Source organism: Lithobates pipiens, unplaced genomic scaffold (assembly GCF_037356315.1).
Source record: "Lithobates pipiens isolate NorthernLeopardFrog02 unplaced genomic scaffold, aLitPip1_a1.2 Scaffold_8, whole genome shotgun sequence".
Classification (NCBI taxonomy): Eukaryota; Metazoa; Chordata; class Amphibia; order Anura; family Ranidae; genus Lithobates; species Lithobates pipiens.
This window is the reverse complement of record NW_027507903.1, coordinates 171,556,482-171,581,696: the sequence shown is the minus strand read 5'-3', so window position 1 is coordinate 171,581,696 and position 25,215 is coordinate 171,556,482. Positions and strand designations below refer to the sequence as shown.

General features: G+C 39.7%; 1 protein-coding gene across 2 annotated transcripts in view; it reads left to right on the top strand.

The window, feature by feature from the left end:
• The window catches only part of CCDC146 (coiled-coil domain containing 146), a 215,726-nt gene that overhangs the window by 142,511 nt on the left and 48,000 nt on the right, over window positions 1-25,215 (top strand). For both annotated transcript variants that reach the window (XM_077471203.1, XM_077471202.1), the window contains exons 10-15: window positions 844-939; window positions 4,007-4,177; window positions 6,760-6,848; window positions 12,210-12,374; window positions 13,256-13,480; window positions 15,150-15,378. In XM_077471203.1, coding sequence (XP_077327329.1) covers window positions 844-939; window positions 4,007-4,177; window positions 6,760-6,848; window positions 12,210-12,374; window positions 13,256-13,480; window positions 15,150-15,378 — 975 coding nt within the window. The remainder of the gene's footprint in view (window positions 1-843; window positions 940-4,006; window positions 4,178-6,759; window positions 6,849-12,209; window positions 12,375-13,255; window positions 13,481-15,149; window positions 15,379-25,215) is intronic.

Here is a 25,215-nt window from a genome sequence, read left to right as displayed (position 1 = left end):
CGATCACATTTTCCGGTGGAAAATCTGACCGTGTGTATGGGGCATTAGAGTCTACAAAAGACTTGAGACTGGGGCAGAGGTTCACCTTCCAGCCGGACAGTGACCCTAAACATACAGCCAGAGCTACAATGGAATTGTTTAGATCAAAGCTATGTGTTAGAATGGCCCAGTCAAAGTCCAGACCTACATTCAATTTGGAATCTGTGGCAAGACTTGAAAATTGCTGTTCATCCAATCTGACAGAGCTTGAGCTATTTTGTAAAGAAGAATGGGCAAAAATTTCACTCTGTGCAAAGCTGGCAGAGGCGTCCTCAAAACGACTTGTAGCTGTAATTGCAGCGAAAGGTGGTTCTACAAAGTATTGCCTCAGGGGGGCTGGATACAAATGCACTTTTCACATATTTGTAAAAAAAATTGAAAACCATTTAGCATTTTCCTTCCACTTCACAATTATGTGCCACTTTATGTTGGTCTATCACATAAAATCCCTAAAAAAATATATTTACATTTTTGGTTGTAACATGAAAAAATGTGGAAAATTTCAAGGGGTATGAATACCTTTTCCAGGCATTGTAGTGTTGGTAATAGAAATTAAACCCAGGAAGGAACCAAGTACTGAAATGTAAGTTGCTAGGATGCTAGGATTATGGATTATTGTAGCTTCATTTGAATTGGGATGTAATTTTGGGAGTATTCTTGTTGGGTATCATGATGGGCTCAAGCCTAGGAGATCATAGTCAGCTAAATTTGTACACAACATTTCATAAAATATGAGCAGTTTATTAAAAAGAAGCATTTGGAATTGCAAGTATTATTAACTTTCACTTCATTTTTCTTGTGCAGTTAGAAAATTTCCCTAGAAATGATGGCTCACTTATTGAAAAGAGGAAGGAACTGCGTAAGGAGGTTGAAACGCTAAAAAGGAATTTTACCCATCAGGTCTGCAACCATCATATAACTTTATTTATTTTTTGTCCGTGTAAAAAGAACATATGCAGATTTATGTAGTGTAAACTTAAAACAGAACTATACAGTTGGAATATATAGCATATAATGGTTGTGTGTGTGGCTGAATTACAAATGTTTTGGTGAAATGGTTCACACTCATGAGAGTCACTTACTAACAGAAGTCAATGCCAGATCCTCAGCCTCAGTTTCCCCACTGCAACTATTGTAGTACAGAATGGGCAAGGCCCCAGCCTGTGATTGTCTATTGAAGGAGTAGCAGCACAATGAGAGGTGATCATTCTGCTCTTTCCTCTTACTGGCAAGCTGTCCGTATTAGATTGACAACACTATGCAATACAGTAGAGCTTAAATGCCCTATGTTCTTCCTCTCCCAGTCTTAATGTGCAGCGATTACAAGAGGCTAATATAAAGAATGAAGGACGTGTGGGCATGGCTACCCTATCACTAGGGCATGTACGTCTTCCTCTTTTGTGGTAGTATTCAAGCGCTTCTCTAGCTTTTTCCACCTTCCTTCTCTTTTCTTCCCCTGTCCTACTTTTCACTGCAGATTCATATAAATGGGTCTAATATCTTTCCAGTTTATTTTTATACTGTATACCATGTTTTTGGGTACTGTATACATTATCTTTCCATTGCACAGCTTTGATTTTTTTTTCATGTATGGTCCTCATTGATTGTATGACATATTATGGAAAATCTCTCACTTTACAGCCTCATGTATGTTTGAATAAAAAGTCATTTGACCTAAATGTTTAGACAAAAAAAAAAAGCCTGTCAACCCTTAAACTTCTGTACTGTGTATGTGTGGTTAAAAATGCCACTTTTGTAGGGATGAATGATAATGCATGTACAAGAGAATAAAACAAACTGCAAAATCGCAAAGGTATGAAGGGACAAACTGGACATATAAACATGTTACAATATGTTTAACCATTTCAGCCCCGGGAAGGATTTACCCCCTTCCTGCCCAGATCACTTTTTGCGATACAGCACTTTGTCGCTTTAACTGACAATTGCGCAGTTGTGTGACATTGCACCCAAACAAAATTGAAGTACTTTTTTTCCCATAAATATCGCTTTCTTTTTTTGGTATTTGATCACCGCTGCGCTATAAACAAAAAAGAGCGACAATTTTGAAAAAAAAAGAAATATTTTTGCTATAATAAATATCCTCAAAAAATATATAAAAAAACAAATTTCTTTCTCAGGTTAGGCCAATATGTATTCTTCTACATATATTTGGTAAAAAAAAAAAAATCGCAATAAGCATATATTGATTGGTTTGCGTAAAAGTTATAGAGTCTACAAAATAGGGGATACATTTATGGCATTTTTATTATTATTATTTTTTATTAGTAATGGTGGCGATCTACGATTTTTATCGTGACTGCGACATTATGGCGGACATTTTGGACACTTTTTTGGGACCATTGTCATTTATACAGCGATCAGTGCTATAAAAAATGCACCGATTATTTAGTAAATGACACTGGCTGAGAAGGGGTTAAACACTAGGGGGCGATCAAGAGGTTACGTGTGTCCTAGGGAGTTATTCTAACTGTGGGGGGATTACCTCACTAGAACATGACAGATCTCTGTCATGTTGCTAGGCATCTAGCAACATGGCATCTACCCATTCTGCCACTCAGTGGCACAATCGCGGGCCCCTGGCGGACATAGAGTGCACGGGACACACAGGCACAGTCACTGAGTATGCGGCCAGCGTGCGCACGGCCACAATGCTGCATTTTAAAGGGGATGTACTTGTACGCCCATTTGCCCAGCCATGCTATTGTGCTGACATATATCATTGTGCACTGGTCGGCATGTGGTTAAGCACACTATACATCAACTAAAGGCCTGCCAAGAGTCCACATGTTTAGTGGGGAATCTGTCCTCTGATAACCACTGACCAGACAGGTGGCTGCTCTGTGTCCACTCCGCTAATGCAGAGTGGACACAGACACAGCCCTCTCTCCTCTATGGGCGGTCAAATGTAAACAGACCACCTATCCATTTACACCCTACTGCCATCCAATCCACTAGACAAATCGGAATGGATCCTTTCCATGGAGGATAATGGAGGGTCCAATCGGGCCCACATTAAAAACAGGCGGACCCAATCAGTCTTCCCCTGTGAAAGGGGCTGAACTATCATTGTGGTTTTATCTGTGGTTTGAAGTCTTTTAATCTTTGCAAAGTGAAGCTTCATCTCATTTAGTAATCTCTGGTAATTTTTTGCTTCCATGTGATTTAATGATTGGAGCCAGCAGAGCTTCCTCTCATTTACTAAGCTCTGGAACAACTGCACCTTTTCCTTTTAGTAAAGCCCCTTCGATTTTTCTTGTTTAGGCCACAGGCTTCACAGGAGCCTGCAAAACATTGCACCCATAAATCAGTGGATTGTGGGTGCAAGAATAGGCTCCTTCAAACTCTACTTCCAGCTCCCTGTTCATACAGAGGTACAAACTTTCAGTTACTGAGCCTGAGAAAGTATCAGTGGACTACGAGTGTGATATCTCCTCACTTGTATTCCATTTAGAACTACAAATCTGCCTAAAACTGTAGCAGACAGGACTTGTAGTTCATTAAATAAATTTACATGGCTATTGTCGAGCTAAGACCTGTACGGCTGTGCGGATTTTTAAAGCGGCAGTGGGTGCGGTGGAGAAAACAGTTGACCTTTAAGACTGGACCTCTGTACTGTTTGGAGACATTTCCTCTCATTTAAGGAAAGAAAGTGAAGGGAACTCTTCTCAGCAGAGCACAGCAGCAAAAAAATAACCCGCTAGAGTCTCTAACCTTTGCCTTTACCCTATGTGACTAAAAAAGATTTGGTTTTACACACACAAATTCAATTCAGTAACTTTTTCAAACTCATTTCATAACTTAATTCATAACTTTTTTCATAACTTATTCCCCTAAAAAAAAAAAATCTAAATTCTCCAAATATCTCTGTAAATGTCTATTTATATATGGAGTAACCTAAATGATTTTACTGGGGCCAAGAAAATAAAATTGTCAATTTCTACTACAGCAAGCACTAACAGAGTTAGAGTCACATGCACTAATGCAGTGTATCGCTGAGGAAGAACGGCTTGTCAAGCAACAAGCTGAATGTCGGGAGGAGTTGGTCAACCTAACACGTTTGGCCCAAATCAAAGGTGATGAGAGGGAACAGAAGTCAAGAGATTTTGTAAAAGCTCAGGTAAATAATTTTTATTACATTATTTCTATATTCTGACATTTAGGAGGCACAAATGACTTCCTTCAATAAGTCATGGGAAGCAAAGCTTTAAGTGCAAAGTGGGTTACTTATGGCAGCTATTACGGATTCGTCAGAGAAATCAGACCTGAATTTTGGTTGTTTTTTGTATGTATGGCAGTTTGTACTTGAATATTTTCCTTCACTAAATTATTTAATAGACCTACATGCCTAAATGTTACTGTTAGACAAAATTTACAATGTGGACATTTAAATCTGACTTTGTAATAAGACACAGATGTACGGAAAAACATTAACCAAAGCTATGCTTTTTTTTTTTTCTTTTTTTTTTAACGATCTGTGTATAAATCAAAGGAAAAATCTAATAAAGTAGGTTTTTGGGTGTGGAAAGATTAGAAGAGTTAGAATCTTAGCCAGGTACTTACAACTGTCTATGTACTCTTCTACTGACTTTCTGTTCTGATGAAACCTAAGATGGGAAGTTAGGGGAAATATTTCCAGCAGGAGCACAAACAGTAAGGAGGCTATTATGATTTTTATGATGACCACATAGACCATCATCCATATCTACCATCGTTGTTTGCAATTTGGCTTTCAGATATCAACTGACCTCAAAAGTAGCATATAGCCTTTGCACATGGCATTCCTGACAGAATAAATCTGGCACCATTTAATCTGAATAAAATCAATGGCCTAGTATGTGATCATCATTGCTTTTGGAAAAACATATCTCATTTAAAAATTGTGTCATCTGTCATAGGAAATAGCAAACTTTGAGTGCTTGTTCTAGGCATAATCATGTTTTTCTATACTCATTTTCTAATATAATCTTGGGGTATTTAATAGGTATGCTAAATGTATGTGTATAACTATAAGGAAAATATAATTGTATTTGCTTGTGTGGGTAGTATGTGTTTCCAAGCTACTGGGGATTCTGGGGAAATAGGACATTTTCCCAAAAAACATCATTATGTTTCTGATATGCACATATTTTTGAATCAAACTTGCAGAGCTAGCATTATATAAATACTTTTAGAAAGTATTTGTTGGAAATTGCTTCACAGTTCCTTTTGCATATGAGGAACCTGGATTGTTAAATGTGTTGTAATTTGATGTTGTAAGTATTGTAAATTGTTGATAAAACTGCAAGTTTGGTTTTACACAACTGTGTGCGTCAGATGACAAACTTGCTACAATGATTATGTGCAATTATTTTAAAGGTAAAGTAAAACATTTAATATCATGATGAATCTAAACAGACAGCTGCACTAAAACAAAAGGCACCTAGTGTATGCCTGCACATACATCACAGACTGACCCATCACAGACCCTCCCATCACAGACTGACCCCCAAATCACAGACCCCTCATTACAGACTGACTCCCCATCACAGACCCCCATTACAGACTGACCCCCCCATCACAGACTTACCCATCACAGATCTTCCCATCACAGACGGACCCCCCAAATCACAGACCCCCTATTACAGACTGACCCCCCATCACAGACTCCCATCACAGACTGACCCCATCACAAACCGGTCCTGACCCATCACAGACTCCCCATCACAGAGCCCCATCAGAGACTGACCCCCCCATCACAAACTGGTCCTGACCCATCACAGACTCCCCATCACAGACTGACCCCCCAAATCACAGGCTGAGCCCCCATCACAGTCCTCTCTCAATATTAATATCAATAGGATGGTCACTTTGCAAGATAATTCTATAATTCAATAGTATGCAAACAGAAATTGGGAATTCTTAGCTAAGCACATTTTTAGCATATTCCCTAAGCTAAGGGAAATCCATTTGCAAATTGAACAGCCTATTTGCCCTTAGTAAATCAACCTCATTGCATCATGTAAAAATATACATTTAGAAGTCTTCTGGAGCACCTGTGTACCCAAAATTCTTCAACATTTCCTGGTAGTGTTGCAAGGTGACTTGTCCCTTCACACCTTTCACAACTTCCTACTGGCCAGTAAGGCCGTCTATTAAAGTGATGGTTCAAAAAGATGGCACTGAAGGGGGCAGATCAAGTCTCCACACTACCAGTAGATGTTGAAGTTTTAAATATTAGAGCCCATACTTGGAGCACTCTGAGTATTTTAATCTAAAGGCATGTGGAGGCATTGTAATGCCAATAATCTGTTTCACTCTATTACGGTACTCCCAGATCAGATATGTCTAATGGCTGAGCTGCTTGAATATTTAAATATTAAAAACAGATTACAAATTTAGCTTGGTTTCTCAAAAGGGGAACACTATTAATTTGCACATAATTGGATCTTTTAAATCACGCGTTGAAAATCATTTTGAGTCTGTGCCCATCAGCTTTGGTTCAGTGGTAGTGGGGAATAAAATCACATATGAACTTTAGCATTTAAGATAATAGGAGGTCAATTGTGCCCACAATATTAACAGGCTTCAGTTATTTAGAACCAAGTCATATGTGCGGCCATAAACAATATGTGTGTTACAAAAAAGATATTTACAACACTGAGTTAAACCCTCATAATTATAATGTTTTCAGTAACAAACCACTGTACCTGTAATTAACAGCAAAGATATACACAAGTTGTGCAAGACATTAAGGGGCGAGATCTGCTTATTGGAGAGCACAAGAAGAAAAACCAGGAAGTTCAGATAAGGTAATATGATCCACAATCTCTATTGACATCTTTCTTACAACATAAAACTAAAACTAAAAGTTCAGCCTAAAACTAAAATCTACTGGTAACCACATTCTAAGACTAACCTATCTAACCAGGCCCGGATTTACTCCCTTTGCTGCCCCAAGGCCGGGTCCTTCAATGCCGCCCCCCCACACACACACCACCACCATTCTCGTCCTTTATTGATGACTGCTACAATAGATCAATTAAAAACATATCTCCACACACGAGAACACTGAAAATAACAGTCTTTAATTGTACAGACTGAAAATACTCTGTAATGCAGAAAATGCCTTTTAAAGATTATAGCAGTAACAAACCCCTACAATTTTTTAGTTTTAACTTTTCTTTTGGCAAACTCATCGATAATATCTTCGTAGGACAAAGTATTTAAAAGTTCTGACTTAATGGCAAGTAAAGCTAAACTGTTCAGTTTTTCTTGACCCAAAGATGATCATAAATAGTTATTTATGCAAATACATTTCATTCATTTTATGCACCACAGCTCAGTTGCAGTGCATAGAAATAGTATGCATTTTGCACCACACTTCTCAGAACGCAGTGGCGCTGTTGCAGTGTAAACGGGACACATAGAAAACAATTGTTTTCTATTGCCCTTGCAGAGACCTGTGTTTTGCTAGTGCAGAAATCACAGACCCCCTTTTACATCAGTGTCTTCAGTCCCCCCCTTCACATCACATCACAATACAGACCCCTTTTTACAGTAATGTCCTTAGCCCCCCCGCCTCATCACAAACCCCCATCACAGACCCCCCATTACAGACTGGCCCATCACAGACTGACCCATTACAGACCCTCCCATCACAGACTGACCCCCAAATCACAGACCCCTCATTACAGACTGACTCCCCATCACAGACCCCCATTACAGACTGACCCCCCCATCACAGACTGACCCATCACAGATCTTCCCATCACAGACGGACCCCCCAAATCACAGACCCCCATTACAGACTGACCCCCCATCACAGACTCCCATCACAGACTGACCCCCCATCACAAACCGGTCCTGACCCATCACAGACTCCCCATCACAGAGCCCCATCAGAGACTGACCCCCCATCACAAACTGGTCCTGACCCATCACAGACTCCCCATCACAGACTGACCCCCCCAAATCACAGACTGAGCCCCCATCACAGTCCTCTCTCAATATCAATATCAATAGGATGTTCACTTTACAAGATAATTCTATAATTCAATAGTGTGCAAACAGAAATTGGGAATTCTTAGCTAAGCACATTTTTACCATATTCCCTAAGCTAAGGGAAATCCATTTGCAAATTGAACAGCCTATTTGCCCTTAGTAAATCAACCTCATTGCATCATGTAAAAATAGAAGAAAAATTAGCCCATTACAACCATAAAAATAACCAGAAATTTCTTGCTACCCTGACACAAATCTGCCATTAAAATTGAGTTTGTGAAATAACAAGTATGTTATACAAGAGAGGCTCAGTTTTGCAATTTTTTTGTAATTTAGGCTTAGGGCTGATTTAAAAAGAAGCACATTCATTAACTATTTGTTTCCAGGATGGATTGGCTTACCAGTAGAATGAGGGGAAGTTGTACAGTACATTTTTATGGAAGCTTCATAAAGTGGGGCAAAAAAAGTATTTAGTCAGCCACCAATTGTACAAGTTCTCCCACTTAAAAAGATAAGGCCTGTAATTATCATCATAGGTTTGCCTCAACTATGAGAGACAAAATGTGGAAACAAATCCAGACAATCAATTCAATTGATAGAATATATTTGCAAATTATGGTGGAAAATAAGTATTTGGTCACCTACAAACAAGCAAGATTTCTGGCTCTCACAGACCTGTATCTTCTTCTTTAAGAGGCTCCTCTGTCCTCCACTCATTACCTGTATTAATGGCACCTGTTTGAACTTGTTATCAGTATAAAAGACACATGTCCACAACCTCAAACAGTCACACTCCAAACTCCACTATGGTGAAGACCAAAGAGCTGGAAAAGGACACCAGAAACAAAATTGTAGACCTGCACCAGGCTGGGAAGACTGAATCTGCAATAGGCAAGCAGCTTGGTGTGAAGAAATCAACTGTGGGAGCAATAATTAGAAAACAACAAACTAAAGCAGCCCATACGATTTATTTTCTTAAATTCATCCAGCAGGTTGAATGAAAGAAAATTAATGTATTCCCCCATTATAACATTTAATGTGAATGGGGGAAAGGAGATTTACCCACCATCGGAATACACTGATCAACACTGCCGGCTATAGAGATCAACTTTCTTTTTTTTTCAAATAACGGTTTCTTTATTTTCAGTATCGGCATAGGAAAATAAGCAGTACAGAAGCATAGTAGCAGGGGTGGAATTACAAAACATAGCAGGGTCAGGAATAAACACGCTACCTGTAACGACGGGTCACGGGCGCATACAACAAGGCGTAAGTATGTGGTCGGCCGAGCATGGGGGGTCAGGAAACACATACAGTCAACTGCCCGCTCCCAAACCCGAGAGGCCCGGTAAGTTCTGCCATAAGGCCTATGCAACACACTTAAAGCATAGCAGCAAGAGTCCACCGCATAAACAATCAAAGTTAGCAGAAAAAGGATAGAAAAGAGATAAGAAAGAAAAAAACAGTGGTCCATGTCGTCACACCAAACTCGGTACGCCCCTAATCCTCCAGCAGCCACCATCTCCCCCAAACCAAATCAAATTCCTCCAGCCTGTCCCGTATTCTGGCATTAATTTTCTCCATGAGTTCTATGTCCTTTATTCTAGAGTAAAGGGCTTCCATAGTCTGGGCCATTTGGCTTTTCCAATTAAGGGCTATCAGGCAACGGGCTGCCGTGAGAATATGTCTTAAAAGCTTCCGGGACGGTTTAGCTATTTTGATTTGGGACAGGCCAAGTAGGAAGAACTTGGGTTCAAATGGGACGGGCACCTCCAGCAGATGGGCAAGGAGCTGTTGGGTCAAGGTCCAGAAAGGGGATATCGAAGGGCAGGTCCAGTATATATGGAACAGGGTACCTCTATCTTTTAAGCAGCGCCAACAACGATCAGAGGTGGAAGGATAGATTTTGTGCAGTACCTCTGGGGTCCGATACCAATGAAAGAGTATTTTATAGGCATTTTCCTTGTAAAGAGTGCAAAGAGAGGATTTGGCCGCCTGTCGCCACACCCCCTGCCAATCCTCAAGTGAGAGCTCCTCGCCCAGGTCCCTCTCCCATTTCAACATGTATTTGTGCTTGCCCCTCGTCTGGGAGTGGTGTGAGCTGAGAATGCGGTAGAGGTCCGAAATTAACCCCCTGCGACTTCGTCCGTCCAATATAATCATCTCAAATGGGGAGGGTGGGGAGAATTGAAGTCTCGGGGCTATGGATTGTGCAAAGTGTCTTATTTGGAGGTAACTGTAGAACGTCTGTCGGGGAGGTCATGTTTGGCCTGGAGCTCCGAGAAAGAAAGCAGTCTTCTCGATCTGGGGTCTACCAGGTGTCCCAGGTGAAACAGGCCTCGGGATGCCCAGGGCCAGGACAGAGATCAACTTTCAATCCATTTATGGCTGGTTTAACGTGTGCAAGAAAGATCTGTATAAATGTGTATCTGATTGGCTGCCTTCTGTCAGCCAGCAGCCACTGCAGTGGAAAGGAGGAAACACTGACAACAGATAGGTCTTTGAAGCCCATGGGTTATGAGACCACTCCCAGGCATTACTAGCTGTTGTCAGAGCCCTCTCTCCTCTTGCCTGCAGCTGGCACTGGCTGACACAGGCGAGATAATGTGACCAGACTGAGATAAGTATATAGATCTTTCTTAGACAGGTTAAGCCAAGTACACACGGATAATACTTCTGCTAGTGCAATCTAAAACTCTAGAGACTTTAGCTTGGTAAAAATAGCTACTTCTGTTGCTTTCTTTCCACTATGGTCCCTGAAATCTCAGCCTAACTGAAACCTTTTGTTTTAAGCCAAGTTCACACTAATGCGAATTGGATGTGGGTTTCCCCAGCTTTCAATGGAGCCATTTCACACATCTCTGGAGTGGCTGTGGAGCAGATTGCACAGAGGTTCTGTGCGTCTTTGGGCCAGTTTCAGGTCTGAATTCAGGAAAAAATTCGATCCCGATTCATCCCCAAAACAGTGAACAGGGACGCACCGGACCCCTGCCGTTAGCTGCATCCGTTTTAAGTGTGAACCCAGCCTTAAAAGAAAAACTGCTATTTTAAGTGAATTGATGGATAAATGTTTATTTAACCACTTCAGCCACGGAAGATTTGGCTGCTTAATGACCAGGCCATTTTTTTGCATCTATTTAACTGACAATTGCACGGTCATGCAGCGCTGTACCCAAACAAATTTGACTTCCTTTTTTTCCCAGAAACAGAGCTTTCTTTTGGTGGTATTTGATCAACCCTGGGGTTTTTTATTTTTTGCACTATAAACAAAAAAAGAGTGACCATTTTGAAAAAAAAAAAACCACAATATTTTGTACTTTCTGTTATAATAAATGCCCCCATTTTTTTTTTAAAAAAAGCACATTTTTTCCTCAGTTTAGGCCGATATGTAGTCTTCTACATATTTTGGTAATAAAAATCGCAATAAGCGTATATTGATTGGTTTGCATAATTTTTTTTTTTTACTAGTAATGGGGATGATCAGCGATTTTTATTGGGACTGCAACATTATGGTAGGGAGATCGGACAGTTTTGACACCATTGGCATTTATACAGCGATCAATACCATAAAAATGCACCGATTATTGTGTAAATGTCACTGGTAGGGAAGGGATCTACAGTAGGGGGCAATCAAGGGGTTAACTGTGTTACCTAGGGAGTGATTCTTACTGTGGGGGGGTGGGACTGCCTGGATGAGGACAGCGATCGTTGTTCATACTTAGTATGAACAACAGATTGCTCTTCTCACCCCTGACAGCACAGAGATCTGTCTGTTTACATTGCCAGATCTCTGTTCTGTCTCTGTGTGGAGCGATTGCGGGTGCCCAGCAGTCATCGCAACTGCCGGGTACTAGCATCGGCTCCGGCGTTGTGTGCGCCCCTTAGTGGTCAAAAGGAAAGCCAACTTATAACTAAGACGGTCGCCCAGGGGAGCCAACCTGCCCCTGTATAACTGCGGCAGCTGGTCGGGAAGGGGTTAAATAAAATCTAATTGCACCCTAAAAGTTGATGGGGGCTAATGATAAGTTGTGAATAGAACTGGAGCTGTGATAAGACTTCAGAAAACCCATAGCCAGTCTTATTACAACTCCAGTTTTATTTGGGCGCAGCAATCTGGGCCGAAATATCTTACATATGTTTCTCTAATTCCAGATATTTCTGTCTTACAGACTGAAGGAGTTTGCAAAGATGTATGATATTATCCGCAATGAAAGGAACAAGTGTGTGAGTCTTATTCAGACAGCGACTCAACGGGCAGCAGAGCTGCGAGAGAAATTAAAGATCTATGGAAATGAGGTGGAAATTCTGAGAACCAATGTCTCCAGCAAAGAAAGGTCTCTGTGGAATTTTAAAATAAAGAGTACTGATTGAGATGGTGTTGAAATAGACTGAAAGAATGCACATATCAAAAGCTTTATTAATGTGGGGAAAAAATGCACTGAATCTCTATTGAAATTGAATGTATCTTTAAATTCTGGTTTCGCCCCCAGCGACTGTACCTCAAAATAGAGAGCTTATATACGGATAAAAAAATAATAATAATTTCATACAAAATATAAACTTATAAATTCCTTCCCCTTTAAGAAAACAGATCACCTAGATAAATCCAATTACAACCATTGAAAGGTTCAAAATACATAATACATTGGTTTAGAAGGCTTGAGCTGTACAATATATCAGTCTATGTGTTTTTCCCTTAAAGTTTTACTATAACTATTATAACTAATATAAAGACATCAGAATACTGTAATCCATACAGATAGTTGTATTCCTAAATCCAGTAACACATATTGGAGTGAGGGCATTGATATGCTGGACTGGTCATGGCTAAAAATGACAATATTGCAAATTTACAAACTGTGGGCGTGAAGATATAAAAATGTAAAAATTGACCTTGTTGCTGTCACTGTATTTGTGAAGAAAGTGAAGAGGTTATATGTAGAGTATAATCAGCAACCATGCTGGGTGGACCTTCCTTGCCCTTTTGTCAGCCCAGTAATAAATATTAACAAAGAATATCTGTAAATGTCAATTAAAATAATGGCATCTTATTATGGCATATGCTGCACAACTGAAGAACAAGCTTCTGTAGAATCTCACCTTTGCATTATCAGATGACAATTTTCTGGAGTTATGCAATAGATCAGTTTCTATTATTATTGATAATAAATCTAATAAAGAAGTTAAAAGTAAATCTTTTCATTTTGTGGCACAGACAACTACAAAAGGCTATGTTGAAGCAGACCAATAACCATATGATCCGAGACAGTCTTCGGAAAGATAAGAGCAGAATTACTGTTATTCTTCAAGAAATGAAAGAAATCGGAGAACAAAAGAAAATGGAGATTGGCAGACTTACAAATATGATTAACCAAGCAGAGGAGGATATGGTTCGTCTTCGCAAAAAGTATGAAACAGCAGTGCAGAACAGGAATGAGAGGTGACTATAGTGGCCTTCACGACATATTTTGTTGTGCATTTCATTATAAATTATTACATAAATTGCCAGAAATTCACACAGGGCTTCTAATAAATATTGCAGTTTGTTGTCTGGTTTCTTAAAAAGGCAAACATTCACTTCGCTATTATGATAGATTATTGGCGTGAAAATCATTAGCTGCTGCTATGCTAGTTTATGTGCCTTAAATTTAATTGTTTTGAAAAATCCATAAATTGGTGGGTTTAGTGATGTATAAAAGTGTCAGGCTTTCCTCACACTAAGCTAAATGGTCAGGGACAGATTTACATCTAAGGAGCCTATAGGCAGAGAATTCTGAAGCAGCCCGATCCTATCCCAGCTCCATCCACTACCCTGAACCCAACTCAGCTCCATCCATCCCCCTGATCCCTTCCCTGGTCCATCAATCCCCCCAATCCCATCCCGGCTCCATCTGTCCCCTGATCCCATCCTGGCTCCCCTGCAGCTCCCCGCTCCCATACACCACCCAGATCCCATCCCAGCTCCATCCACCATCCCAATCCCAACCTGGCTCCATCCATCCCCTGGCTCCCCTGCAGCTCCCCGCTCTGCCTGGTCCATGCGTAGGGAGGGAAGCTGGCTATGTCCAGCAGGGGGCAGCACACAACTTAGACCAGATACGCCACCAGTCCCATCCGGGCCCGGTCATTGGAGAACATCAGTTGTTGTGTAGGGAAAATGATCACACTGCTACTGTCCTGGAGGAGTTATCTGTCAGTATGCGGCATGGATCCAGTACTGAATGGAGAGGAACCTGTACAGCTGCAAGCACCGGGCACTCCCCCAACACCAAGGTGAGTCCCTAATACACTGCACTGTGATGTGTCCACTGCACTCCGTGTCTATAGAGACCAGGGGCCAGGACATCCCAGGTACAATCACTGGAGGAGACCCCACTGTACTGCATATTGCTGATCTACCATTATCTCCCTCTGGGACCCCTCTGTGTGTGTATAGAGGAATCTACTACAGACTGATCGTCATATCTACAGTCTGTGCTCCATGTATATCAAGATCGGTCTGTATATATAGAGATATTAAAAATGCATGCAGACAGGCGCCCCTCTAGGAAGCACACCTGTAGGCACATGGCTACAGTGCCTTTTGGGAAATCCGGTCATGTGTGCGTTTGTGATAAAATGCAGTGTTTTACTGTATAGTTTAAAGCAGTGCTGGCTCTGTAAGAGAGCACTGCAATGTGCATTTCAGCATATCAAAAAGCAGTGCGATGCATTGCACTGCTGTTTACTGCACTGGATGGCACTGCATGTCACCAAATAAAAATGCATGTTACATTTTTCTGCACTGCACCACACATCACGCCAGCATTGTGGAGTGGATGGGCATAAATAAAACAATTTTCTAAGTGCCCTAAAAGAGACTTGCATTTATCCAGTGCAAAAAAAGCAGTTCATCACTGATAATGTGAATGAGCCTTTGGTGAATATTTTTTTTTTTTATACAAAGCTGTCAATCAGATTCAAACTGGCCTGAAAATCTACAGTTTGAACCTGAAAGTTTAAATCGAATTGGTGGCTTTAAGGTGATCACACCAGTTCTTAATGCTTTACTGTCATTCATGAAGTCCAAGATTAATTCTACTGTAAAAAGATTAATTTCTACCTGTCAGGGGTGTGCAGTTAATTGAGCGGGAGGAAGAGGTCTGCATCTTCTATGAAAAGATAAATGCTCAAGAAATGATACTTCAGAATGGAGATGTCAGTTTGATGGAACAAGATGAAAAGATCCGTTTCCTAACAATGAAGGCTGCTGAAAAGAAGAGACAGATTGAGCAAGTCAAGAAAGAGTTACCAAATAAAAGGAATCTGGAATCAGATCTAGTGGTCCTTCAGATCCAGGTCAGTGGGACCAGTCTTTAGACATTCCTCAATTAAACTTATTGACAGACATATGACAAAAATATGAGAATTGCTGTTGGTTAGAGGTCACGTAAAAACTGACAAACAGAGAGTTAAAGGCCCATTCACAGTTTTCTTGCGGTAACACATGCATTACCTCAACATGCCATTTACATGCATCAGTGCGTTACAATGCTATTCATTTTAATACCGTATGGGAACGCACACACATTGGAGTCCACCATAATACACAGCAAAACACGGTCATGCATTTTGGTGTATTGTGTTGCATAAAATGGTGCATTTTGATTATTTAAAAATTTTGGTGCTTTATTATTTATTATTATTTTATTGGTCTTCCTTAACGGAACATGTGCTAATGCAATGTGCCAGGTCACCAAGGTGTAAATGGGCCCCAACTCTTCAAAAATGCCACATTTTGTCTACTTGGGGCCATTATTTAATACCAGAAAAAGATTCTGGCACATTGGAAATCAACATTATAGTAAAAATTGCAAATTAAAATATTTAATTCCAGACAAAGGGGCCAAAAATATTTCCTAAAGTATTTAGCTCCAAAGTTTTATAAGGAAAGGGAAATGATCAACTGTAAAACTGTTGGCACGTTTATTTATTTTTGTATTATATACTTAAACCACTGTTTAAGGGGGTGCAAAGAGGGAATGAAAGGGCCGCATGCAGCCCTCAAAAATGCCAGTTTGACAAAAGAATAGAGTAATGAAGGGTTATAACCCCTATCAGCTTATTTTTGCTTCATGTATCCCACTGGAAAAAGAGTCTCCTTCATATCCTGTCCTGGCACCACACCAAAAATATCTTAGTAAATCTCACTAAAGTGGGAGGAATTCTCAACTTAGATAGTTGTCACCAGAACAATTGTCTCCATGATGATTTACCCTCACCTCTTGCTCTGGTGACATCTCTAAAATGTTGACTTTGGCTCACTTTCTGTCTTGATGACATCTGTCATCACAGTAAAGGAGTGAATCTCCACAGAAGAGGCACAGACAGATAAAAAAAAAAAAAAAAACTTGGAGGGGCTAACTTTACCCACTTTATCCAAAACTAAAAAGAAAAAAAAATAGCCTTTGCATACACTTTAAACCAGTGGCCTCCAAACATTGGTCCTGTGCTTGCCTTTGGCCCTTGAGCCACTGGGGTTGATTTACTAAAACTGAAGAGTGCAAAAGGCAGCCAATCGGCTTCTAACTTCAGCTAGTTCAATTAAACTTTGTAAAAAAAAAAAAACCTGGAAGTTGATTGGATTCTGTGCACAGCTGCACCAGATTTTACACTCTAGTATTAGTAAATCAAGCCCACTATTTCTTGAAATGAAACCAACAAGGTGGACCGGTTTCCTCCCATTGACACCAATGATGGGGGACTATTCCACCCACTGATACCAACAGTAGGACACCATTTCTTCCACTATCACCAACAATGGGGCTTTGTTCCTCTTCCTTCTAACCAAAGGCACAAGGTAATTTTTACTCAATAACCACCAACCCTGGGGCATTTTTTCACTCCCACTAACATCAGGGCAGTTTCTACTCTTACTTGGGGAAAGGGGAGATTTGAGACTTTATATGAGGCATAGGGCCCATAGGTAATATTGCCTCCATCCCTGTTTGACAATTCATTGGAGAGGTTTGGGACTTTGTATGAGGCATGCAGCTGGGAGGGTGACCATGATGCAAATTGTGTCTGACCAGTTTTTTATATAACTGTAATTAGTAAATTTCAAAACAATGCACATAAAGAGTATAATAGAATAAAAATGTATTCCATATATGATGTGTACAATCAAAACATCATAATATAACATAATAATAATAATATCAGACACATAACCCATGTATCACACAATACATATGTATATAAAAGTGCATGATTGTTACAACATTTTGCAATAAAACAAAATTAAATTGATGGAATGATCCTGACTGTTTTATATATGTATTGTGTGATACATGGGTTATTTGTCTGACGTTATTATTATGCTATATTATTATAATGTTTTGGTTGTACACATCATATACGGAATAAATGTTTATTCTATTATACTCTTTATGTACAGTAATTACAGTTATATAATGAACTGGTAACATACAATTTGCAGCCAGCTGCATGCTTCATACAAAATCCCAAACCTCTCTCTTCAGTGAAGTTTCTACTCATACTGGCAACAATCTGAAAGACAGTGAACTGGTCCTTTCCTTAGAGACTTTGAGGACCCCTACTTTTGAATATCGACCAGAGTGCTTAACCAACTTTAAAAGTATACAGTATCTAAAAGAAAAACATTTTTATCTATTTTAGTAGAGGAGGGTTAAAACTGCTTCTTTTGGCCATGTCTCATTAGGGAGCCTTCACTTCCTGTTCTGTAAGCGCAATAGGAAGAGAGTATATCTTTTCAATGTGAGCGATATTCCCTCTTAGACAATTGTCAGGGAAACAAGTATCCCATTTGGAAGATTTCTTGTTCAATTGTCTTAATATTTTTGGTTTATGGTCACCTTTTTTCCCCAGTGGCACTGGTGATCAGGACAGTTAAGAGACCTCCCAATCTCCCTAATGGGGACAAAGCCAACAATTAAAACCTGACCACTCTATCCAAATCTTAAAAAAAAAAAAAAAAGAAGTTTTGCCTTTAGTTGTATTTTACTTGAAATTTAAAATTAGGATCTTTTTGTTTGCTGATCTCCATACAGACATATACATACTCTGGCACTCTTGTTGATTTGACTTCTAGTTGCCTTGCTGCCTTTCTGAACTCTGTAGATTACCTTTGAAACTGTTCAGAAATAGTAATTCCAATAAAGAATGTTTGTAAGTAGATTTGACACATTTTCCTCCACTCTCCTTTTTAAATACTCTTTCTATTTCAGTATGAAAGAGAAAATTGAGTAAACATTCTCCCTGAAGATAAAAAAAAATACCATTAGACAAAAAACATTCTGTATTACATGTTCTTCCTCTTGAATATTTCCACACTTATTAGGCTTCTTGCCATTTTAATTTTGAAAGGAAACATGTCAAACTTAGCTGGCTTTGTCACAATATGCATTGAGGCTTATTTACAAAGATTGTCAGAAAAACGGCTTTCCAAATTTTTGCAGTTTAACCACTTAAGGACCGCCGCATGGCAATGTACATCAGCGCAATGGCACCGACAGGCACAAGCACGTACATGTACGTGCTCGCCTTCCAGCTGGTGGGGGGTCCGATCGGACCCCCTCCCGCTGGATGCGGCGGTCCGTTTCACTGCAGGAGTGATCCGGGATGAGGGGATGGCCGTTGGTTTCTGTCCATCCCCTCTCGATCGCTCCTGGCTAATGAGAAGCTTCCCCCGCTGTGTATAGTAAACACAGGCAGGGAGGAAGTGATGTCATTCTCCTCGGGGCAGTCTTTTTGACCGGACTGCGAGGAGAACACAGAAAGTAAGTGCACCAAACACTACACTGACATGTAGGTACACATGGGCACACAAATCCCCCCCGATCACCCCCCCCCGATTGCCCCCCGGTCCCCTCCCTCCCAGTCACAGTGTCACTGATTGCAGTGATCATTTATTTACTGATCACTGCATTTAATGTCAGCTGTGACAGTAAAAACTGTCAGGGCAGTTAGTGTTAGGTCCAGGGTAGCCCCCTACCCCCCCCAATAAAGGTTTAACCCCCTGATTGCCCCTAGAGTTAACCCTTTCACCCCCTTTTGCCAGTGTCGCTAAGCAATCATTTTTCCGATCGCTGCATTAGTGTCACTAGTGCCGCTAGGTAGCTAGTTATTTTTTTAGGTTCACCGCATGGTTTTTATAGCGCTAGGTACCCCGATATACTAACCAATAATGGTTTTAACCCCCTGATTGCCCCTAGTTAACCCTTTCACCAGCGATCACCGTATAAGTGACGCTGGTTAGCCATTTAGTTATTTAGGTTCCCCGTCAGGTTTTTATATATAGCGCCAGGGACCCCCATATACTACCTAATAAACATTTTAACCCCCTGATTGCCCCTAGTTAACCCTTTCACCAGTGATCACCGTATAAGTGTTACGGGTGACTCTGGTTAGTTAGTTTGCTTTTTATAGCATCAGGGCACCCACCATTTATTACCCAATAAAGGTTTAACCCCCTGATCACCCGGCGGGTGATATCAATTAGGTTTTAGGGTCAGGGTCTGCTTCACCCCAGGCAGCGCTAGATTAGTGCCAGTACCGCTAACATCCACGCGCAAAGCATACACCTCCCGTAGTGGTATTGTATCTGAACAGATCAATATCTGATCTGATCAGATCTATACTAGCGTCCCCAGCAGTTTAGGGTTCCAAAAAAACGCATTGTTAGCGGGATCAGCCCAGATACCTGCTAGCATCTGCGTTTTGCCCCTTCGCCCAGCCCACCCAAGTGCAGTATCGATCGATCACTGTCACTTACAAAACACTAAACACATAACTGCAGCATTCGCAGAGTCAGGCCTGATCCCTGCGATCGCTAACAGTTTTTTTTGGTAGCGTTTTATATTAAATGCTGAAGGCAGTGCTTGGTTTTTGGGGTCCCGTACATGGCTAGGCTCCCAAAAAGTCCCCCACATGTGGTATCCCCGTACTCGGGAGAAGCAGCAGAATTTATTTTGGGGTGTAATTTCACTTATGCCCATAGCATGTGTGAGCAATATATCATTTAGTAACAACTTTGTGCAAAAAAAAAAAAAATTGTAATATTCCTGCAACTTGTGGCAAAATATAAAATATTTAATGGACTCAACATGCTTCTCAGTAAATAGCTTGGGGTGTCTACTTTCCAAAATGGGGTCATTTGGGGGGGGGGGGTTGTGCTATTTTGGCATTTTATGGCCTTCGAAACTGTGATAGGTAGTGAGGAGTGAAATCAAAAATTTGCACCCTTAGAAATCGAGGCAGTGAATGGTTTTTGGGTCCCGTATGCGGCTAGACTCCCAAAAAGTCCCACATATGTGGTATCCCTGTACTCAGGAGAAGCAGCAGAATATATTTTGGGGTGCAATTCCACATATAACTATGGCATGGGTGAGCAATATATCATTGAGTGACAACTTTTTGTAAACTTCTTTTTTTTGTGTGTCATTATTCAATCACTTGGGACAAAACAAAAAAATATTCAATGGGCTCAACATGCCCCTCAGCAATTTCCTTGGGGTGTCTACTTTCCAAAATGGGGTCATTTGGGGGGGGGGGGGTTTGTACTGCCCTGCCATTTTAGCACCTCAAGAAATGAGATAGGCAGTCATAAATTAAAAGCTGTGCAAATTCCAGAAAATGTACTCTAGTTTGTAGACGCTATAACTCTTGCGCAAACCAATAAATATACGCTTATTGAAATTTTTTTTACTAAAGACATGTGGCTGAATAAATTTTGCCCTAAATGTATGACTAAAATTGAGTTTATTCGATTTTTCTTATAACAAAAAGTAGAAAATATATTTTTTTCTCAAAATTTTCGGTCTTTTTCCATTTATATCGCAAAAAAAAAAAAAATCACAGAGGCAATCAAATACCATCAAAAGAAAGCTCTATTTGTGGGAAGAAAAGGACGCAAATTTCGTTTGGGTACAACATTGCATGACCGCGCAATTACCAGTTAAAGCAGTGCAGTGCAAAATAGTAAAAAGACCCCTGGTCCTTAGGCTGACAATTGGTCCGGGGCTGAAGTGGTTAAACTGGAAAACTGTAATGTCTATGTAAAAAATAGTGATAAGCAGACAAATTGGCAAAAAGTAAAAAACCTGCGAGTTGCAGAAAAATAATAAGTATCATCATCATCATTATTATTATAATATTCTGTTTTGTTGAAATTGTATTCTGCAGATGCCATCCTTGGAAAATAGTGGGTTATGCCTTGGCTTCCCACTTTCCTACACCCAGCAACACTTAGACCAATTCTATTTCATACCCTCCGAATGTGTGACTTGGTAAAATCCTGATCTCATCCCATCTCTGATCGTTACACTTCCTTTGATGGCCATTGTTCCCCCCCAGGACTTAATAATCCAAGTCAGTGGACAGTGGACTGATCACGGATTTCTTGATATCCACTCTATTTTCACTCCCGTGATACCCTCAGGTCCTCACATAATATTCCATGAAGAGAGCATTATAGATATCTCCGACTTTGTTGCTTTATTTCCCTGCTCCTCAGGTCTCAGCCCACCCCCTACAATTGACACCATTTATGAGTCTTTATAGGGCCCAACACCAATCCCCTGGCCTTTTTTCACGGATTTATTCCTCAATAATAAATTCCAGAGAACTGGGGAGGCAACTAGACCCAGAGGACTGGCAGATCATGACCTTGACACTAAGTGCTACAAGAATGTGCTTATCTTGGTAAATGCCTACAAGATTCTGTATAGATAATATTACATGCCAGATAGACTTGCTCTTTTTATCCTTGCCTACCCGCCAAAATGGTTTCCAAAGATGCTCACAAGTAGGAATGATGACACATTATCTGGTGGTCTTGCCTGAAGGTGTGCAGACTTTGGGTCAGGGTTTATTTCCTACTCTGCACCTTGCTTCATAACAATCTCAAAACAAAATCCATACAAAGCCCCTCTCTGTAAACAGATTAAAGAATTACTTTGCCCACAGCGACAGTTGGCATTACATCTTTTTACTGCAACTAAATTGACCATTAGCAAGGACTTCGGAAAATCCCAATTCTTTGTTTTGAAGCTGTTAAAAACCACATGAATGACTTTATGGTCAACGAAAAACGAAACAGCTGTATTGTCAGACACCCATTTGATATTTCTCTGGGCATGACAATATTAGATTGCCCATGCTCAGCCGTCTAGGTTTGACAGTGCTCTTTTGTAGCTCTAACAGAACTGCGTTGCAAATCATTAGGACTGCTCCTCTTTTTCATTCTTTGCTTTCTCTCTTCTTTTTCTAGCTACTGTTCTTTCTTCTGTTTCCTCTGTTTTCTTATTTTTTGATCAGTTACTAAGATTGCCTGGCCACCAGGCATAAGCCTAAATGGTTACGATATGCATAATCTTTACTTTTGGTACTGAAACAAGCCTTAAACGTTGCACTTCAAAATCTATGCATTTGTATCATTTGATACTGATGTTGCTAACATCTATATGTTACCCTAAATCTTCTATTTTTATACTGTATGACTCAGACACTGGTTATGTGTGCTTTTTCAGGCTCACATTTATTGTTGAATGCAACTGTCCAATAGCTGGCTCTGTCTATGTGACTGATTAATAATAAAATCCTTTGTCAAAAGAAAATAAGGGGTTATGCCATGCTAAAGGCATATACAGTTAGGTCCATAGTTGGAAACAGGCACAATTTTGATACTTTTGGCTCTGTGTTCCATCAGAATAAAATTTAAATGAAACAATCCAAATAAATTTGAAGTGCAGACTTTCAGCTTTAATTCAAGGAGTTGAACATAAATACCAAAGTACAAATTTTAGGAACTGCAACCATTTTTACACTGCCCCCCCCCCCCCGTTTTTAATATTTTGTTGAGAATCCTTTACTGGCAATGACTGCCAGAAGCCTGGAACCAATGGACATTACCAAAGACTGGGTTTCCTCCTGATGTTTTGCTCTAACTGCAGCTGTCTTCATTTGTTTGTGGGTTTTTCTGCCTTTAGGTTTGCCTTCAGCAAGTGAAATGCATGCTCAATTGAGTTGAGATCAGGTGATTGACCAGTCCATTTTTTTTCCTTCAAAAGCTCCTGGGTTGCTTTTGCAGTGTGTTTTGAATCATTGTCCATCTATACTGTGAAGCGCCGCTAAAGAAAGATATAATAATATCTAGTATTCTAGTATTCTTCTATCTCAGGGGCGTTTCTGGATGAATAGCAAAGTCTTTGTGTAAATATGTCTGCGTCATCTCTCCTAATGGGTATGTGAAGGAGGTGTGTCTGTCTTTATCCAAGGACGCATCTCCACCAAAATGTTTAGAAATTAGTTTCATAGTAAAAATGAGTAAAGAATCCTTAGTTCATACAATACTTCAAAAAAAGTTGTTTATTCTTCAGAAAGATAAGCAAAGACAAGACTTACATAATGACATCTGGTAAAATATGGTATGGTGGTGACTTCAGAAGGAGGAAGGGGTATCAGATGTTACATTCTCCATAGTGTAGGGTTCCTTCCCTCTCTTCCTACCTAGCCATTCAACCTTCTTGGATTCTTATACTGTTTCATAATGTTATGTCAGCATTTCACCCATTCTTGCATATATGCTTATATGGCTTCAGTCTATAGTTAAGTTGCATAATTCCACCCATTGTCCTGACATAGTAACTCCGAATAGAAGTATCTACACAGCAAAACCACTTCTCTCTGTCCTCTGTTCCTGTGTGTTCTGTGATCTTCAGAAAACAACACTAATTACATTATAACATTCATGCGTTTCATATATTTTTCAGAAACTTTTATTACTTAAAATAGTAATAAATTCAAAATCTCTAACAATTCCCCCTCAATGCACTATAATCAAACAAAATAAGTGCATTCTCTGTGGATGTGCATTCTAAGTGTAATGTCTCTGATCCTCTTTTTTTTTTCAATACAAACAATACAACATTAATACAATTTAGTGTGTCAGATATTGTATATAAGCATTTTCCAAAACGCGGAGATATTCTTATGTATTCCTTTAACTTCATAAATGTATTTAACTTCTTGTGAAACTCTTATAACTTTAACCATATCATATAATTATTTTAATATAAAGAAGAAATAAATATCAAATGATATTCCTTTGTAATATAAAATATTAATAAATACAATTTCTTCCATTCCTGGAATTTTCAACAACTAAATAACTTCTACAATACAAGTTTTTATACATTATCCTTGACACTGAACAATTATAGTATTATAGTATAGTATATACTATATATAGTATTATAGCATAATTCTAATAACATAATAAGTAATCTTCTCATCTGTAGATACGTAAAAAACATAACTTTCCCATTATTTGATTGTCAAATTTATATATATTCTATCTTTCTATTTATTTATCTATCATTTTCTTTACATTTAGAAACAAAAGACATATATATATATATATAAAAGAAAACAAGAATCAAATTCTTATAAAAAAATATGTTTTCCTTAGTAATTTTCATTAATCAATATAATCCATTCTAGACTGATAATCCTTTGTCTTTACCCATTTTGTTCTTATGTTTTTTTTGTTTTTTTTACAAAAGTTGTTCTTATGTTTAACAATTATTTTTATTTTTACCAATTCTTTTGAAACAAAAAACTATAATCCCAATGTACCTTAACCTCTCTGGTGGTATTCCCGCGTCTGGCTCGGGGTGTAATTTCAGTACCATTAGCAGTAGTCCTGAGCCAGACTCTGGATCGCATCGCAGGATACAGGGAAAGTTACTTACCTTGTCCCCTGGATCCTGCGATGGCCCCTCCCCCTGTGCGTGCGAGCTGTCTCCTCACTCGATTCACACAGTGCCGAGTTCCGCCGGGCTCTGTTCCCTGCGAGCACTGCGACGCATGGGGACAGAGAATGGCGCCAAATTCAAAAAAGTTAAAACACAGTACACTGTAATCTTACAGATTACAGTACTATATACAAAAATTACACATCCCCTTTGTCCCTAGTGGTCTGTCCAGTGCCCTGCATGCACTTTTATATTATAAATACAGTTTTTTCTGCCTGGAATTTGGAGATTGTCCATAGCAACCAAAAAGTGTCCCTTTAGGTCAAAAGTGGTTTTAGACCAGCTAGAAAACAGCGATAATAAATTAGATTCACTTGCAGAATTGAGCGATAATGATTTG